This window comes from Poecile atricapillus, chromosome 4 (genome assembly GCF_030490865.1).
Source record: "Poecile atricapillus isolate bPoeAtr1 chromosome 4, bPoeAtr1.hap1, whole genome shotgun sequence".
NCBI classification, from domain to species: Eukaryota; Metazoa; Chordata; class Aves; order Passeriformes; family Paridae; genus Poecile; species Poecile atricapillus.
This window is the reverse complement of record NC_081252.1, coordinates 63,549,008-63,569,521: the sequence shown is the minus strand read 5'-3', so window position 1 is coordinate 63,569,521 and position 20,514 is coordinate 63,549,008. Positions and strand designations below refer to the sequence as shown.

The following is a 20,514-nucleotide window of genomic DNA, read 5'->3' as shown; positions in this document are numbered from 1 at the left end:
ATTCCTACTGTTCTAATGAGAATGTTTAATTGGAAAGGAATTGTGAGAATTCTAGATTTTTATCACAGAACACCTCATACTTATAAGAAAAATACTTGAGAGAAGAGCTTTCCATCTGGAATTATTAGACATCCAATTAATTGTGTTTTGCAACTGCAGAGATACTTATGTAGTTGATCAATGTAGTGTAGATGACTTCTGAATAGAAATGTCACTTTTTTCCACCAGAAAGGCTGCTTTTGATGGGGGTGGCTTTTGATGTATCTTCATTACATGCTTCTGTGGTCCTTCTGTACAGTTAAGTGCTTGAACATTTGTTGTTAATTGCAAATAATATACCTTGGAAAAAATTATTAACAAATTATCTTTCTGTCTTGAAAAGTAATGTTAGTGCCCAGTAATTATGCCTCTTGCCCTAGCATTTATCTATCTCTGTCTCAAGGCAATAAATCAGTTACAGCATCTGCCACTTAATAGAAAATAATTGAATGCTTACACAGCGTTTTGTGGAGAGTGTTTCTTTGTATTTAACAATAAAAGAAGTAGCCATTAAAGGACTCTAAAAATAGTGTTTTACAGACTCCTGTACTCCAGGCTGCATTCTTTTCTTGACTTAGTCACATTTTTACAAGAAGTAAGGCCTGCTTTGTTGTATTGAGATGGTAAAACATGTAGGTGATCTATAAAGACTTCATTCCCAGAGGAGTATATTTTTCTGTTCTCCAGGGAATTATTTTCAAATTATTTATCTTTTTTTTTTTTTTTTAAATTACACTGAATTAGTATGTCATATTTCAAAAATAGTAATTTTTTATAGTAGCACTCTTGAATATCTCACCAATATTTTACAAAACTGAAAATGCTAGTTCGAGTATGCCTGTATTGCCTATTCTAGTGCCTGAGGCTTTCACACCATAAGTCTAAAATTAAAAAAAAACCAAAAGAAAAACACGTAAAAGTTGTTATGGAATGTTTTCTCATTTGAATTGAGGACCTTTTAGCTTGGATTTATGTCAGACAGCATTTCTATGGAAAAAGGGAGTAAATTAAAAGGCGTAAGACTTAACTAAGTAAAAAATCAAACAATTTAAAATATACTAGATGCCCAAAGGGAAAAATGTGTCTGCTGTATTTGCGGCTAAGGTTATACACACTCGTATGTTCACTTAACACATGGGAGCATTTCTGTGTGGATTTGCAAGGCAGGATCTGCAGGTGGTAAGTTGGGAAAATCTCTACTATTTTACAACTGATTTATTTCTGCTTATTACTTCTCTCTCTTTTGTAATGCACTGTTGGAGGAAAATCAGTTTTTTCTTCTAGATTTGTTACCTTCATTGGATTAGTAAGCAGAAGATATTTTATGTAACAGCAGAATTACTAATTCTAAAAGCTAGTGTAACGTTGGCTTTGCTTCCTTGCTCTTTGCCAGCAAAATAGGATCATAGAAATGTTAGGCTGGAAGGACCATGGCTGCAACATCCAAAAAGAGAATGACTAGTGTTTTCCTTGCTTTTAAATACTTCTTTCTGTGAAGATTTCATATTCTCATTCTGCTTTTTCCTGTTCCCCTATCCATGCTATCCATGTTACTAGAATAAAGTATCCCATTGTAATGATGATTTTTTTATGCAACAACATGTTGTTGTTGTGTTTGGTTTATGATACAATATGATCCCAGATGACTTTCTGAAGAACTGTTCCCTAATCAGTAGTTCCCCATTCTCTGTGGGTTCAGATAATTGTTCTTGCTGCAGCAAACAGCTTCTGACCATTCCATATTCAAATTCTTTGTGTCATTTCTCCAAGCAATATTGTTTTGAATTCAAGTCTTGTTCTCTTGATATGGTTTTAATTTGCTTAACTTTATACATCTGAACGTTTAGTAAGTATATAGTCCATTCTGCTGAATTATTAATGAAAATATTAAATAGCATCAGATTTGGGACAAAATCCTGTGAAACACAAACAGTGTTTCCTTCTGTTTTGGTATGTAACTACCCCTGAGTTCAACTTTGCAGTTTCACATTCATATGGTGCTTATTTCTTTTAACCCATTTATTCATTGGTAGCTTATGAAAATGTTATGTGGGATGGTAACAACAGCCATACCAAAACACAGCAGTGATTGCTTTTCATCTATCCAACAGTAAAGATCTGTTACTGCATCCCAGCAGTAAATTACACTGCCTGTGACGTACTACTGATACATCTTGGGTACTGGTAATCTTTCTGTTCTTTCCTAAGTGCTTAAATATTACTTATTTATTCCTAATTTTTTTTTCTAGAGTGAGTAGTCTACAAGTGTTCTGTGCTTTTTTTGTCCCTTTAACCCTATTTTCAAAGAGAGTTGCTAACCTTTTTCTTTTTATCAATCTGTCATTTGCTTATTCTCTCCTTGTTCTTGGCAGTGAGGACATCTTGTCATTTGATGCATTTCCCATTTTATTCCAGGGCTTGGTCTCCTGTCTGTGCCCACTGTATGACTGTGCATACACCCTGGGCTTTTTTGGAAGTCGGTTAGTTCCGTTCAAGAGCACAGCTTTGTCACACAGATAGGAGGGATATGCACTTCACCAAGTTTACCTTCAGTGTTGTCCCAGGAGCCACTGCACCTTCAGGTACACTTGTGCTATGACCTGGTTCACATAGCTCTCTCTCTCACACACTGTTCACTCAGCAGCCTGATGGTAATATCAACAAAGAATTACAATCTTTTTAAAATGACAGAGATATTAAATTTGGCCCAGGTGATTTAAAAGCAGTAAGCTAAAAGGAATAGTAACTGCAGTTTTCAGGTGACATTAATGATGAAAGTTAGTGCAAAAAATACCAAAGCAATAAACATCTAGAATTAATTCATACAATGCATATAATTTTACTTCTCTCTTTAGTAACAAGCCAAGACCACATTCTTAAGTGTTTCTTACAGTAATGTTTGCAGAGCAATCTCTTGCTGTCACTGGCATCCCTTCCCAGTTGTGTCTCATCCTGTGCTTGATCCTTTTCTGTGTCCCTGCATGCTGTGTTCCTTTAGACTTTTCAATAGAAATCAGAACTAATTTGCACTTTGTATTCTGATCTTTCTGTTTGAGCTCAGCAAAGCTCAGTTCATCTCTCACTGTATTGCCTATTCTTCCTTTTCATTAAGGGCAGAATTGCAAATTATCATAATGTAATTTCTATATGAAAACTACTAGTTCATCTGAATTCTTGTCTATTCCTTTTTTAGGTTTACATTTTCTTTCCAATTTGACCTACTCATTTTTCTAGACTGGTGAAATCTGCCTACTTGATGGTCACTGTCTTCATTGTACTCTTCACCCACTGTTAAAAATGACAAATAAACCAAGTTGCCTTCTAGCCCAAGTTTCTTATGAGTTGCTCTCATATTGGCAAGGATGAAAGTTCAGAGGAATTTATTTTCTTCCTTTCTCCATTCTTTATCTGTGTATGTCTTGGCTAATTATTCTGATGGCTTCTGAAAAACCTGATTTTCTTAGCCCTTCTTGATTTAGTGATGAACAGTCCACTGCTGTGATACTGCCACTGCACTTCTGAGCATGCATTTGTATCTCTGACATACAAGACACAGCTAGATTTTTTTTTCTGTTGTGTTGGTTTTTGTTTGATGTTTTTATGTGGTTTTGGTTTTCTTTGGCCTGTTTTATTTTAATTAATGGTTTCTCTTCTGGTAGAGGATGGTGATTAAATGAATTTTCAGTATAATCTTCATGTGCAGATTTACTGGGGAGTGCAGTGGGGACTTCAGTACCCTGTTAGTACTAGTGGATGCCATATGTGTTCTGACATAATGGGATGTGATTGTATGACTCCATTCTTGCCTTCCCAAGGAGGTTGGGTTTCAGGTATCCTTCCCTCTGAGTGGCTTGACCAGCTCAAGTTCAAAAGCACTGGTACCAGACACTATGTAAGCTGTAAGCAGTTATAAAAGGAAAAGTATTCTGTTTCTTGTTTACTGAATTAAGCTGCATTTTGCTAGCTTTGAAGCTGTGAAACTCCTATTTAAGAATTTGATCTACCCTGTTTTTCTATAAGCAACTAGGAAAAGAAACTTAACAACTTGGTTCCCAATGTTAAAAAGCTGTTGTAATTATCCTCAGTGTATCACTAGACTACCGCTAGTTAAACTGTTAATAAAAAAATGAAGTGTTCCTGAGGCAAGTTTTTTCGTATTTATTTCTAAGTCTGATTTCAAAGAATATTCTGGTTTGTGTTTTGTAATCTTTATTTTGCCTTCTTATGTTTAAAAGTGCACAGAAAGTGTAGGGCTCTGCAAATACTGCAAAGCTAGGAAGGGAACAAGAAGCTAGACTTACAAGTACAAGAACTTTATATCCTGTTCAGTAGCAGACCAGCCAGAATTTATTATTGTAATCTGAAATAGAAGAGTAGAATTTTTTTTGTCAAGGAGCCATGATACAGCTGTTACCCCATCCTTATTTCCCACCTAAATCTCTGTGCCCCAAAATGCTGAAGTAACTCTCTAGGCTGAGCTCACTGAATGATATTATGAATTGTACCATACCAGATGGTCTTAATGGTCCCCTTCTGTCTTGGCCTGTGTGGAGATGGATGATGTAGGAATGGATTTCCTGGCTTTACATGTGCTTAGAACTTGCTTATCCAACAGACTAGCAACAAAAATACCTATACAAGCTGTGCAGAGGAACTAGGGGAGAGGTCTGACCCAATATATTTAACAATATGAGTTATCTTACCTTGGATTTGTGACTCTCATTGTGTCAGCCAAGTTGGGGAAATCCTCTCTTATCACCTATTTCTAAAATCAGGCAATTTCAAATATTTCATCATTCAGAAGCTGCTTTCTCACAAAGTGTGATTTAGAGTTACAGCTTAGAAAAACACTGATTATGGCTGTGATAGGGATTTTGCCACAAATTTATGAAACCTGTCTGTCCTGAACAAAGGAGAGCAATGCAGCTGCTAAAAGATAAATGGAAACACTACATATGGCTGATTTTCTCTAATGAATAAAGAATAATTTTATGACATTTGGAGTAGTTTTAACCAGAGGGGGGAAAATCTCTGATATTTAGATGTCAAATACATGGCAGTTTTGGAAACAAACATGTAAAATATAGAATATTACTTCTATTAAGAAAAATTAGTTTGTCTTACTGTTTGCTTGTTAATGTGTGCTTGTGTACTAGCTGACCAATAAGCAGAAACTAATTTTCAAGCCAGATGAACTATATGCTGTTTTTTAAATGTAAAACCAGTAACATGAGATGGGAATGAAGAGATTTTGGTATAATACTCAAAGACTTTAGAGTATATTTAAAGCTTTGTGGAGATGTGGACCTGCTTGCAGTACATTGATGATGAAGGAAGGAGCTGCTGGGTTTGTGTAGGATGAATTGATGAGATGGGACTGTGGGCATTCCTGCACTGGGATTGCAGCAGACACAGGGGAGCTTTGGCATTATTGCAGTGAAGAGTGTAAGAGATCTTTAAGGATATCAGGCTAAATATTGAAGATCCTCTCTCTTGACTTGTATTACTGCATTAATGTAGTTGCATTACACATGAGGAAATTCTCACATATAAAAATAAAAATTTAAAATGTAGGTATGAGTTAAGGTTTTCTTTCCTTTTTTAAAAAGCAGATATAATAGGCTGTGATCACTACATCATCAGGAAACCCAAAATGGACTTTTTTTTTGGTCATAGCATTTTATCATCCTGTCACCTGTGCCTGTGGAAACATTGTTAAATAACTTTATACATTATGCTTTTCTGCTGGTTACCTACAGTGAATTAATATTTTAAGGACAGGCCTCCATTTATATTAATTTAGCAAATAAAGGATATATTAGCATTAGAAAATATTAAATGTGTAATGTATAATCTAAAATAGAAATAAACAGTGGGAACAGGTTTTAATAAATATTGCAATTAATTTTATACTAAAATTGTGCATTATTTTCCAGTATTCTTCCTCTAGTTTGAATTCACAGTTTAATAGTACAGCTACTTTAAAAGTGAAGCACTGTTATTAGGATAATGAAAACATATTTAAGTAAAATAAGTTCCTTTTTTTGTACTTCTTTCAGTATTGGAGCTATTCCGTTATCTTATTTGGTTTTGTGTTTTTAGGACACTTTTTTGGAAGAAGTACCAAGAGCAATGATATATTTTCTAGTTGTATTTTCTCCTTATCTGCTCTGTGTTTGGTTATGTACAAGATGATAGGAGATACTGCTTTTTCTACCTACTTTACTAGTAAAAGTGTTCTAAAAAAAGCCTCCCAACTTTATAGGAGTGGCATTTTATCAGCGGTAGTTACTGTACTTCTTATTACTTTTTCTGTGAAAATCAATGTTGCAGAAATGTTCTCACAAAGATGGTGAGTCAGAAGAAGGTCTAAGGTGTGGATTTTATGTTGGGGATTTTTTAAGTGACAAGTTTGTCTTGTTTCTCAGCCATATTATGTCTGAATTTGTGAGAATGACGGATACAGAGCGTGACCAGATAGATCAAGATGCCCAGGTGTTTATGAGAACGTGTGCAGATGCCATTCATCAGCTCAGAACAGAAGGTAAACTAAGCAGCTCTTGCATGTTTTTTTTAGTTGTTGATAAAGGCTAAGGTAGTGCTGAATGCTTTAGCAAAAAGACTGGGGAAGTCTCGTTGCTTTTTTGTTTGCTTTGGTGTAATCCCATTGGCTGATTATATAGTTCAGTAATTCCAGTACATTAATTCCATTTTCTTTAATGATAGTGGAAAGAGAAGCCAGAACACAGACTTTTGTTTATGTGTTCAAATACACCAGTTAATAAGTGTAAAAAAATAGTCTTAAATATTTGCTACTTGAGTGGTAATTCAGCAATGTGGCACAGAGGCCTAAACCAAAGCCCTCTGTATTTGATGCTTGTCTTCTGCTAGTTTGTGTACCTGTAAGGTATTTACAGGTATAATACTTCCAAATTTGAGATAATTAACTTTAACAGAGTCCTGGTAAGTGTTTTTGACAACTTGAATGTGGGATCATACCTTTACTATACTATCTTGTGAAAGTGGTAGAGAGAGAATTTCTGTGTTGCTATTTTCAAGCTGACTTGCTGCATCTCAATTTTATTGATATACAGAAGATTTTCATCAGCTTTAAAATGCCATCTAAACATGGTTGTAGCATTATTCAGTATCACTGAATGTCAGTCATGCATGGAAACTGCATAGTATAAAAATGAAAAATATCTATATATGTGAATTAAAAGGATGTTTGACACAATAAATCCCCAAAATTTCCACATAGTCTGTACACGGGAAAATTTGAACAAGTTCAATAATTTAAGCATGTTAAATCTCTAGATCTGTTTGCTGTTCTTAGCTAGATGTTGCCTATTCCTGTTTAGAGTTTAAATTACATAATAGAATTCTGGCAGATATATGAAAATACTATAGGACACTAGTTATTTTCAGTTTTTGGTTTGTTGTAATGACTTGCTGTTTTAGAGAATATATATTTAAATATAGCTATGTTTAAAGTAAACACTAATATATAAAATATATAAAATGTAACCAGGCTTTTGAATATAACTTGCATATCAACTGAAAGTGCAAACTGTTGTGGAATTCAGTAAAAAACTTAAAAGATGGTTTTATATTTTTCTTTTGTATTTCAGCACACAAGGGTGTCCAGTCTGCTCAGGTGAAGGAGCACAGAACAGCTGTCTTGGACTTCATTGAAGATTACTTAAAAAGTACTTAGTGTTTACTGAATAGTTACAAATGGATGATTGCATTTTCCAATAAAGGAATCTTGCTCTTTTAACCTGAAATTTTGTTTACTGCTGCCTTGAACAGGAGTGTGCAAGCTGTATTCTGAACAAAGAGCCATCCGAGTTAAGCAAGTGATAGACAAGAAGAGACTGTGAGTAGCGTCAAAAAATAGTTTAACTGTGCCTTTCACTTGTAGGACATTCAACAAAACTATTGTTCATGTTTAGATTCTGAGGATTTTGTTTTAATGGAAGTTTGTGGTTGGATGAGCAACTTCTGCTGTCAACACGTGCATTCCAGGGCTCTTTACTCTTCAGGCATGTGAAGTCAAGGCTGAAAGTGGCAGAGTGCCATTATACTGTTGTAGTTCTCGTTTAGGTAAAGGATAAAAGCACCAAATCATTAAAATGTGGATTTAAAAACCTATTTGACTTCTACAAATTCACCAAAATATTTTTTTTGCTTTTTTTTAAAGGTCCTATCTTTCTGCTAAACAAGTGACTGTGTTTTTAATAAATACTACTTGAGATGGCAGGTGTTCATGGCAAGCAGAAACATGATAAACATAAAAAACTAGAATCTAACTTCTGAACTGAAACAAGAGCTTCCACTTCCTGTAGTGGCATTTGTTAAGGCTGCTGTTGTAGAGCTGAAAATGTCTAAGAGACATACAAGATAGTGTGCTTGCTGCCTTTTTGGTCTGATGGGATTTTTTTTTCAGTCAAGTTTCAAACTCAGTACTTCTTCTCTTTCTTTTTCTGCATACTCCCAGTTGTGAGAATGATAGGGAAAGTGAGCAGGTTTGCAATGTATTTAACACCTGAGAGGCTTTCCATGTCTTCTCACTCCTTATTATTTGAATAGGAACTTCAAGGTCCATTATCTATATTTTAATTAAAAAAAAAAAATAGTTCTAGAATCTAGTATCATTGATTTGTAATTTTCCTGAGGATTTCAGCAGATGCTTTATGTGATAAGAACGTGTACCCTCTATTAAAAGAACTAGGCATCCTTTAAACAGTGCATCCCAGACACTTTGTTCATTTTAAATTGAAAGTTTCCTGTATTCCTAAAAGGTGCACAGTAAGGACAATACAATTAAGGAATATGTTTCTTTAGAAATAAATTAATCCTAGTGCAGCTCCTCTTTCCTGCAGTTTAGTCAATTTAAAATATATGGATATCACACAATACTGAAAACTTGGCCATAGAAATATATTTCATCATGTTTCCTTTTATACTGATAATTACCCTAAGTTCTTCAACAAATTGCCTGAGTGTTATGATTTTTTTACAGAAGTTGCCTTTATGTATTCACACACATTTTTTGATTAAAAGATTCTGCTGGTTAGGACTAGTTTTGCAGAAAGAAAAGCTGAGAAATAGAAACACAAGCATTTTTTTCTGTAAAGGTACTTTGTTGTGGTTTTCAATTTTAATGTTTATTGGTATTCAAGATTATATTTCATTTCAATTTTAAACTTCTTTTTCCATGAGAAGATTTTGTGTGTTATGTATGCCATTATTCAAATCAAGCTGATATTTTTGTTACTTGGGGAATTGGTGTTTTATTAGTATTAATACTACCACTTGAACTGCACAGATATGTAGATAAGTTTTGGTTTTTATTATTATTATTAGGCAAATTTGAGAGGGAGGACATGAGAGAATTTTTCTCTGTAAAATTACCAAAAGCAGAGGTTTTATAACTAAAAAAAGTTCCCTGCTACTGTTTTTTCTTGTTAAATAGTGATCACTCAGTGATGACAAGTGCATTATATTCTGTTTTTCACAGAATTTTCTAATTGTGGGTTAGAATTTAGACATAATGCAAAGAAGGTGTTACAAAAAGCAACACCTTCTGTTAGGCACAGGGGAGAATTGAAAATCATAATGAGATTAACTGTTGATTATGTTTGAGAGGGTAGGAAGTGGTAAGTGATTTGAGAGGGTAGGGTGGAATCACCTGGCACAGCAGGTGATTCCACCCCTTGGGTTTTGGATTTTTGGTTCTTTACCTTCTCCAACAGCATTACAACATTTAACTGCTTGCTATGTAACAGTTACAGAATTCATTGCAGACAGCAATAAACCACAGAAATTTACTGGAAAAAAATACATTAGCAATAATTTTCAACCTGAAACATACTTGACAAGTACTTAATATTTAATCATTGAATAAGCTTCTCGTGTTTTGCATTGCCTTTGTATTAAAATTACCTAATAGGGACTTAGAAGTAGTATAAGAAAGATAATTCTATTGATTTTCCTTTATGATAATTGAAAATATAAAGTAAAGCTATCATTATTATTTGAAAAAAATAAAGAAGTAGGCTTGGCCACTGCTACTAAAATTTTTTCAGTATGACCTAAATGTTGGCTTTTAAAAAAAAATATTAATACGCTGGATTTTTGAAAGGAAGTTTAAAGTATCAGTATTTTTATTCTGTAGCCTTCAATGTTCTCAACACTGAGCATGTGGTGCAGGAATACTATTCATGCTTTCTTTGCCTTTGTAATAATATTTCAGTGACAGTTGCTAAGTACATTTTGTATCTTGCCTGGAAAATCTTTAATATGAAGTTTGCAAGAGTTAAAGTATTGAATTTAGTAATCCGTGGTTGTTTTCATTTTAGAGAAATACATCTGTGTAGTGTCAGTTACATCATAGGCTCTTGTACTTCTAGGTCCAGACTTGAACCTGAGCAGAGCAATGTGTCCAAAGCACCTCTTTCCACTGAAAAATCTTCACAGAGTCCTTTAGAGGATTCTGAAGAAAAACTTTGTGCTGAGGAAAGCAAAGGTAAGAATAAGATGTAGTTATGTTTTGCTTTTTTTGGCAAGGCCCATCCAGTTGATAGTACTTCCTTCACTTTAGAAGGGCAAATTCCTGTGACTGGCATGTTTTCCATTTTCATCTTCCTTGAGCTGATCAGGCTTCTGTGAAGGATATTGTGAGACTGAGGAAGCAGAATCTTAAACTTTTTGACATGCCAAGTAAACAAGTCATATGCTATGCTGAATTTTTCATCCTCTTAATAACCTCTTTATGAGCTCTTTTCATTTATTTTTATCAATATCATATCTTCTGAAATTTGTCTGCTTTTTCCATATTCCTTTCACTGAATGCAAGGAATTAGAAAGTAGGTCAACAACTCTCTGGGAACATTCTGTAGTTTTTAAGCACAGGGACCTTGGGTTGGACACTGCTACAGCAGGAACTCTAAGGTGTAACATGCTCACACAGAGGAGGTTATTGGCTGGTCAGATCCAGTAGTTTTGAGGCTTTCTTCTTGACAGCATTAAGTTGCCCTGCTGGGAGGGTTGCATCTCATTTTTCAGTGGGCAGGAGATAGCCAGAAGTCCAAAGCAATATCTCTGACCTTGGGGTCATTTCAGATGGTGCAGATCTTGATGGGATTTGTGGGCATTGGTTCTCATTCCTGGTTGCCTGCTTCTCAGGCTGAAGGATAGAAGCCAATTCAATTCTCTTAGCCATTTCAGCCTGTTCTGGGATGTGCATGCTGGCAGAGCTTTGGAGCAGAGTGCCTTTTGGAGTACCACCACTATGCAGATAATTTCAAGTTTCATGCCTAAAGAGAAATCTTGTTTCTGTGATTCTGAGATTGCTTTCTGTGGTTTAAGATCTCCTACTTGTGTTGTTTAAAGGAGACCAAGGTACCCTGTGATTAACAGGAGGATTTTTTTTCCTTCTAATTACATTACATTGGGATAATACTTCATCAGGATAGAACAAATGCAGTGGTTAGCCATATTATTCTGATGAAGATGTTTCTTTAGTGATTTTTGCTAAGAGTATAGTGCCACTGTTAGGTGACTCCAGGGCCATACAGAGGGTGGATTCATGTGAAGTGGGTGTTCCACTTCTGGATGAAGTTTCTAACACTGAATTACCTCACCATATGTGAATGACTTCATTTTCTGATAATGGCTTTGCTTATCTTCCTAACCAGTTTGTACTTCTGCTGCTCTATCAGTCTGCCTCTTTTTTTCCCCCTGACACTGAATTTATCGAAGTACAGGTTTTGATTATGTGCTGTTTCTAGTGCTTACCTCTTCATAGTGTGGCATAAGTGATGCAGCACACAGGCACATAGATGAATTTCACCTTAACCTGTTATCAGTGTTTCACAGCTGTGAGCTGGTGCCACTGGAGAAGCAGCAGCATAGTAGCATCTTCATTGCCCTGTGCTCTTCCCTTGCTACCAAATATCCCTGCAATCTCTGGAAGTGTACACTCCCACCACATAGTGTCATTACAATTTTTAGCTCCAAAAACCTGTGCCACAGCATGGAAAATACTGTTCCTTGGTTACCTTGGACACAGCAAACCACTGCAGTAAATAGAAATGCAGCTATTTTATTGCACATTAATTTTGATTACTCCAGTTCTCACTTTCATGAGTTTTTGCTGTAATTTTTATGAGAAAGTAGGGCTCCTGCCACACAAGTTGTGCTGCTGCAGTGCTTACAGGGGGTTGCTGACTAGACTTCGAGAAAACTATGGAACTTGTATATCAAAATAAATCTGTCTGGAACAGTATGCAAATTCACACAGCCTGTGATTTCTCACATAAGGATAAGTGCTGGTTGCTGCTGCTTGTAGAAATCAGCCTTGTGACTTTGCTGGTAGGTGGTTGTCAAAGTGTGAAAATAACATGAACAAGATGACTAGGAAACAAGAAACTCAGTTTAAATCTTGCAGCCTTTGATTTATACTTTTTTTTCCAAGTAACTTTCAGGTTTTTAGGAAGCCAGAGAAGTCTTTGCATTTTGAAATAAGCTGTTTCATCCTCAGGTTATCGATGGCTTAGAGAATGGTGATAATTTGTTTTAATGAATTAGCCATCAGCAGCATGCCTGGGTCCCTTGGCTTAAATCTCATCTGTAAAGATACTTTTGAGGGCAGCTTGTGGTCATGTCCTTAATTTGAACACTGTGATGAACAGCTGAATGTTCTGCTTGGTGTGCTGAAGCACAACTTGGGTTTTGTCTGTTTTTTTGGCAGAAACCAAAGCAAAATGTGTTTACCTTTGTTTTGAGGCAAAGCACCTGTTTACATTAGAATTGTAGTAGACATGCCTCATGGTAAGAAAACAGTTTCTCTGGAGAGTGCTTCTATATACTGGCAGTATTTATTTGCTTGTTACAAATTTGACATTTAGTTTATGGAAATAAATGTAAAGAATGAGTAGCTTTTTAACCGGTCCACAAGCTTAGCAGCTGTCTCAGTGTGGAAAAAGGTTCAGAGGATTTCATCATTATTTTATCTCTCTCATGAGTTAACTACTTCTCCTTCTGAACTAGAAATGTAGTTTGGCTTTTGCTGGTTGAATTGCAGAAAAGCATTAATGTCAGCTCCTTGAAAGCTGCAGAAAGCCCAAAACATACCACGGTGACAGGAGGAACCCTGGGGAGATACGTGTTTCTTGCTTACCTCTTACCATAAGTATATTTGCTTATTAGCCATCACATTGGATACAGATGTTGTATTTTAACAGTGCTGGTAGGGCCTGAAACTAATTGGTTCCTGTGGGATAAAATAGGGTTTTTCTTTTTTTTTTTTTTTCTCCTTAACTAGCTATTTTATTTGAATACAGTAAATAATTTATTGTAATTTTGATACAATGTAAATATATTGATTACCTAAACAAGTAAGTTTTGTGTTTCCGTAAAGTAGATTTGAAATAGTGATAATATCCCATGGAAAAAAATAGATGGATGCTTTCTAAACAATCTTTAAAGAGATTATTTGGTTTATATTTTACAACTCATAGGAAAGAACTAATCTGTTTTTTGGTTTGGGTTTGTTTTTGTTAAACTTTATTGTATACCTAATCCACATCCCTCATTTTTAACATTGTCATTGTTTATGTATCCTGGTTAGGTTGTTGGGAGGCCAAAAAAAAGTTTATAAAGGAGACACACACACAATACTCTTTTACAATATTAATGTTTTCAAGAGTTTGCACAAATACTATCATGAAGGATAAAAGGGAAGATTTCTCCTTCTGTCTCTTTTCATGTATGTGTTTATAAATAGGACTACTCCTTTCAGAGGCTTCCCAAGACAAGTCAGTTTCTGAATGATGATGCATCAGTTCTGCTTAAGCAATTGAAAAAAAATGATGTCTAGGAAGTTCTAACAAAACAAACTAAAATACACATGAATTCTTAAAAGATTGACTGGAATAAATAGGAAGTCTGAAATGTATGAAAAGGCAAAAACTACATCTTTCTGTGTTTTATTTTGCAACCTGCATCTGATGCATCAAAGCAGGTTGAGGGTTGATCCATTCTGGGGTGGTACAGATCTGTCTTGGGTTTTGTAAGATTGTTACAGCCAGTGGGGAGAAGAGAGGCTCTCTCAAGGCTGCACTCTTACAAGGTTTTTAAATGCTGATGCTAGAACAGCTTCAGAAACAGTAGATTCCTGTAGCACGTTTTTTTTCTCTCCCATTCTAACTTCCTCTATATTCAGAAGTATATAATTAAGCCTAAAATTAAATCTTCCAGAAGGGAATATCCCAGAAATAGCCCTTCAAGATCTTTTATGTCCGACTCATACAAAGATTTATGCAGATGAGTAGCTTTAATCAAAGGGGAAATACTACTGAAATGAATGAAGCAGCTTTGATGTGTTATGGTTAATTTGTGGGGTTGGAGCTGATTCCTGTTATATGCAGGAAGACCTCTTGCACAGTGTGGTGTGGGATTTGCATTGTAATAAGAAGTTTAAACAGCATGACAAAATTGAGTTTGTCTGTGAGCTTTGCTCAAAACATCCTTGAGATTCTCTCTTAGTTCCTGAAAGGAGGAGCTGGTGGTTCTGTCAAGTCTCACCGGAAGATAATACTTTGCATTTAGACTGTCATTTTGAAAATTGCATGTTTTTATCTGTTAAAAGACAACTGCTACAGTACTTTGTGCCCTAAAAATTCTTAGTGCATTATGAGTTGTTTTACATCCTTCTCTGTCAGTATGTTAATGCAACTCTCTTTAGTTCCCAAAATTAAACCTACATGAAGAGTTTTGGCCCAGTTTGGAAATTAAAGGTTATTGATGTAATTTTGTGCTGTAAATACAGGGTGAATCTCAGTAACTGACAAAGGAGATACCACAATGTCATCATCAGTCTAACATGGATGAAAAATTATTTTGACTGCACTATTCTGTACCCTGTACTAGTCAGTGTCTCAAGTGTTTGGTGGTTCTTCTACAGACAGGAATCTGCCCGATGCCCAAAGTAACCTTGGATTATGGGGGGATGGCAGAGGTGAAGATGAGCTGTCACCTGAAGAAATACAAATGGTATGTTTATCCTGTGTCTAATTGTCTGTTTTATTGTATTTTCTGCTGTATTCTTGTGTGTGGAGAAAAAAAAAAAGGACAGATTCACCTAAATTAACTATTAGCATTTTATGTTAATAATGCTGCAATAAGATACCCTTTTTGCTTGTTACGTCATGGTTCTTCTGGTAGCAGCTAATATTTAAAAATGCTACAAAATATTTACATGGAGACATGAAATTAATAAAAATTATCTTTCAACAATTGAAATTAAAATTGTTTTCTACCATTACAGTTACTAATTGCTTTGCTTAGTCAGGAAACAACAGAAGTCAAGGCAACTTCAGAGGAATGATGAAACTTCTGAAAGAATAAAGTGTTTACCCTTTTTTCTTGGACAGTTTCTAGAACACAAATAGTTGTACTATTTAACTATTACTGTGAAGTTATACTTAATTTTATTTCTTTTTATTTTTTTATCAAAATCAGATTGGTTTCCAGGAAGGAATAGTTACAAGGTATCTGTCACAACAGTATTTCATGAATTTTAACATTTTTGCATTTCCCTGCTATCAGCACGTTTATAGATTGATCCAATTCTGCTTACATTTGAATAGGAAATTTCTGACATAGGCGTGATTGCTGACAGCCTGTCAGATTTTTTGATATTCCTAAAATTTATCCTTTTGAACATAGCTCAAAATTCTTAAAAAACCTCTCTACATTAGCACATGCTGTCTTGGGTTTATATAAAGAAAGAAAAACCGATTTCAATCAGTAGCTGTGCAGATACCAGAACAGTCAGCTTTGCAGGGCAAAGGGCTGCAGCAGTGACTTTGTGAAGCTTCCTTGGCAGTGATTTGAGGTGTTCCCAGACACAGTGCACATCATTCTTCCAGTCAGAGATGAGTAAGTTGCACATAATTATGATATGGCTTGTTAAAGAGAAGATGTTCTTCAGAGACTGTTTTGTATGCTCTCATATTGTTCTTGAGCACCTTGGATTTTTAGTCATATATTAAGCAGTTTATCACCTTATGCCATACTTTGCTAACAGAATATTTCACTGTCATAAAAGAGGCTACTTCAATAAGCCATAAATCGCTGAGCTACACTGATTGCTAGAGCTTGGTTTTATGTTCCCATCATGTAAATCCCTTTGTGACGCACTGGTATATGATGTGTTCAGTGCTCAAACCCTTTGTTCAATTGACTGTTTTAGCATATCTTAACTGCTGTCTGCAAGTGCTCCATCAGCCATGATTTCAAGTTGCAAAGATTGTTTAGCAGTTTAAAAGGCAATCTGTGCTAATGGAAGGTTTTAAATATCATAGGGGCTTTTTAAAGAATACTTTCTTAAGTGGATTTGTGCTACTTGTGAAGGATTAAAGTCATTCACTGTTTCTTCACTGAAAATTCGTCTTCTCAATTAGTTACCATCTCAGTTTTTTAAGGCAGCAAAATAAGGAATTTCTAATGTTGAATATTTGTACAGATATCCTTGGAGAAATCAGAAAAAACAATTGCAGCATGGTGGCCCCACTTAGTCACTCAAGGACCAACCAATAATCACAGCACTAAATCTCGTGGCTCTATTTCATTGCTCTGTGCCTTGGCTTTGTTGTGAGTTGACTCCACCAGAACCAGACATACAACAGTCATAAATGTAAAGCAGTGCAGTGATGAAGCATCTTTAGTCATCCGCTGGGAAGTAAATATCCCTGTATTTTAGGCGATTATATTTTCAAAAATGCTCTATTCTGTAGGTGGTGTCACTACAGACAGTAGTGACTATGACACTTGAATGTATTGCAACACTGATATTATTTTATTTGACTAAGGCATTGGATCTTCAGAGCGGAAATCAATGGGACTTCATGGAACTGTGTAGTATGTTGCTTTCTGTTCCTCTTCAATCCATGAAGCTGGACACCTTCCCTGAGACCTCTACCCCACAGTGAAGGTGGCAGTGCCCAGTAACCTTCCTCTTAGAGTCTGAAATCCTTTAACCTAAGAGAAAAGGCTGTTCTTACCAATGAAGTAGACAGTGAGCCTCTAGTACAAAATGAATCTCAATGTTAAAGGAAATCTGGATAGTAAAAGAAATAAAAAAACTTTTCTTCATTCTTCATTATAGAAATTGCCCATGTCAGAAGACTAAACCTTTCTCTGTGAGATTTACTGTTAACCCTTCTTCAAACACATACATGTCATTTCAGGTAGACTGAAATTCCCCGACTCACTTCTGGGAAATTAAATCTATAAATTCTGTGTGTCATTTCCTTCTACCCTTTTTCCAGTTTGAACAGGAGAACCAGAGACTTGTTGGTGAAATGAACAATCTCTTCGATGAAGTCAGGTACAATTTTCTGTTACTTGACAGATGGTGGCCTGTGCTGGTCCCATGCCCCAGTCAGCCCCTTGTGCAGGGCATTGGCTGCAGGACACCTGCCTGCTCCTGCTCTAGTGGTGTGGGAGGAGCTGGGACAAAACACCAGTGCCCAGGAAAGGAACTATGTGCTGTCCCACAGTGTAGGAATGGTAGCACTAGTTATATTTCTCCCTTATCTATGGTTTTGTCTGCTGGATATTCAGATAGCAGTAGGGGAGGTGTCATTGCTGACCCCATGCAGAGACAGGCAGTGGTGCCACTCACTCTCCCCAGCTGTGCAGAACACCCAGACAGCTACTCAAGCTAGAAATTGATTTTTGGATATCAGTCCTAGGCAAGGTGAACTGCACACACCAGAGTAGCATATGAAAACGGTGTGTCAAAATCAACTGCTTAAGGCCCAGCTTGGATGTTACTATATGAAATGAAAGAAGGGAGACTGGTGAAACTTGGCAGTGAAAGCTGCTCACTGAGCACTTCTGGGGTGCCTTTCCCAGGGCTTCACTGTGGGCTAGTTGTCTTCCAGACAGGCACGGTCCAAGCCCTAGTCCCAGGCTATTGCTGCCTCACGGACAGCTGACGGAGCAGGGGTCTCCCGAGCAGCCACTTACTGGACTGGAGGGTCTGAATCTGCAGCAGCAAGACATGTTTGCACTAGTTTCTAATGGAGTATTTCTGTTCTTTGCCAAGACAAATTGAAGGAAAAGTGGTGGAAATCTCCAGATTACAAGAGATATTCACTGAGAAAGTCTTGCAACAGGTTAGTATAATTTAATACTACAGCAGCAAATATCACTTGAAGATTTTCTTGGGGGTATTTTAGTCTTGACTGCCAACTTGTGTACATAAAATTAACGAATCTTCGATAGAAATGTGAAGGAGAATATTATTGTTTGTTTTTCAAATTCAAAATCATGATATTTACTGTTGTTACTTACTAGTATGTACCAGGAATGGAAAATAAGAGATACGTGTTAGAATGATCCCTCTGCCTCAGAACTGGTGTCCTGTTAAATGCTGTTATTTAACAGCATCCTTTCTGGAAATGTTGGCACCTCTTCCAGAAGAGCTGGGAAAAATCAGACAGGTTAGATTTGACTCTAGATAAATGGGAGACTTCCTACTGGTCTTGGTGGTTTCCATTCAGGTTTGTAAAATCACTGATAAAGAAATTACAACTTAAATGTCTTACTCTCTGCCTTTGCATCGATGAAACAAAGATGTTGATAATACCAGATTTTATTTTACTTTTGAGTTCTGCTTGTTCTCCAAGTCCTTGGAAGGGTTTTTTTGTAACATTCATTACTATTTCTCAATTTTATTTATTTTTTTTTAACAGGAAACTGATATTGACAATATCCACCAATTAGTTGTGGGTGCAACAGAGAATATAAAAGAAGGCAATGAAGACATAAGAGAGGTAATATCTTGAAGTTGTGTTTTAGACTCATTTCTCTTAACTTTCAGTTTTTTCCAGGTGTTGCTTTAAAACAGCATGTGCGAGCTCACCCACGGGACTGATGCAGCAGGTGTTGGGTGTCAGGTTAGGGGTTTGGGGAAACTGTTCAAGATAGCTGAGCTTCTCAGCAGTTCACACTTGCTAAGCATGATCTGAATAGCAACACAGGACTGCAGAAATCTACTTGGCCTCAGCAGTTTTTTAAACATGAAGGTCACCTGGCTTGCATTTAAGCACCTGTGAAGTTTTCTGAAAAAAGGGAGGGGTAGAAATTGCAGACTACCAATATAAGACAGTGTTGAAATGGTTGAAACAGAATGCTGAGTGTTAGAAGAAGAGACTTTACCTGAACACCTTTGCATGCTCCTAGTAGACAAATCTTTCCAGTCTTTTACTAGTTAGAAGGAAAGGATATTTTCTTTTGGGAACTTAGATTTCAATAAAAATTGAATTCCTAAATTAGGCTACTGAGTCAATGGCTCACTTCCTTTTCCTTCCTGAGAGCACACAGAAAAGTTATCTCAAGGATGAGTTATCCACTGCTCTGCTCTTCTGTGAAGTGCACCATACATGGCAAGAACCAGAGCTGTATTTTGCTTCACTTTTCACATTTTTAGGTAGAATTAAGCGTCCTAAACCACCCTGAGAAATAGTTGTGATAGGTGGTAACATAAAACACTTTGTTACACACATTAATGTTTGTATCATGTAAAAAAAAAATTCCATGTGTAACTAAAAAATGAGAACAAAAAACAAGTGCCCTGCTGGTCTCAGTTTTGTAAAGGAGAAGCCAAGAAAAATACTTGCTCTGAGACTGAAATAAGTGACTGAGTTATCTCCACAGGTGTCAGGGATTTTTCTTATTTGTTTGTTTGTTGTTTGGTTTTACTGTTTTTTAATTTGTTTCAAGTCAGATCTTTATTAGAAAGAAGGCCTGATTACTTTTAATCAAGGAATTTCACTTTTGGAACTCACTTTGAAGCATGTACTTTCTGATACAGTTCCTAGTGTTTGCATGAGATCTTGGGATTTCAATGTTTTTTACTTTTTTTTCCAAATGTGCAATTATAAGATTTTGATTGTGATTTGTGTGATAAATAAAAAGAGGTACAGCCAACCTGACCTGTACTCACCTGAAATTAAGGGCAAATTTTGTTGTTGCTCTTGTGGGAGGGAAGGGTGATGCCATAGACATTTTGGGTTGCCACTGTTAAAACTGTATTTACTGGTATGGTAACAGGGATAATTTTTCCCTCACAGGCCATCAAAAACAATGCTGGATTTAGAGTATGGATCCTCTTCTTCCTTGTGATGTGTTCATTCTCCTTGCTTTTCCTGGACTGGTATGACAATTAATTAAACATATTATTGGCTCCATGCTCTGTTTGTAAATGTCCCAACTTTTTTTAGTGGAGGGAGGTATAACAGCATACCAACGCATTTTATGGATTTTTCTCATACCTCTATGATGGAAATATTTTCCAAAAAATAAGTGTGTGCACATATCCATTAGTACATTCATTTTAAATCCCTGTATCAAACATAAAACCATGCTTATCCTCTGAAGAACATAAAAGGCTGTGAA

General features: G+C 36.1%; 1 protein-coding gene across 2 annotated transcripts in view; it reads left to right on the top strand.

Annotated features, from left to right (window-relative positions):
* Positions 1-20,306, top strand: part of STX18 (syntaxin 18) — a 58,295-nt gene extending 37,989 nt beyond the window's left edge. The window contains exons 3-12 of one of the 2 annotated variants that reach the window (XM_058838332.1): positions 2,455-2,621; positions 6,468-6,583; positions 7,671-7,748; positions 7,852-7,918; positions 10,455-10,570; positions 15,011-15,099; positions 17,379-17,437; positions 18,161-18,230; positions 18,810-18,890; positions 20,190-20,306. In XM_058838332.1, coding sequence (XP_058694315.1) covers positions 6,475-6,583; positions 7,671-7,748; positions 7,852-7,918; positions 10,455-10,570; positions 15,011-15,099; positions 17,379-17,437; positions 18,161-18,230; positions 18,810-18,890; positions 20,190-20,285 — 765 coding nt within the window. In that variant the 5' untranslated portion in view covers positions 2,455-2,621; positions 6,468-6,474 and the 3' untranslated portion in view covers positions 20,286-20,306. The remainder of the gene's footprint in view (positions 1-2,454; positions 2,622-6,467; positions 6,584-7,670; positions 7,749-7,851; positions 7,919-10,454; positions 10,571-15,010; positions 15,100-17,378; positions 17,438-18,160; positions 18,231-18,809; positions 18,891-20,189) is intronic. The other variant, XM_058838331.1, reaches the window with a different exon arrangement.
* Positions 20,307-20,514: the final 208 nt, after the last annotated feature.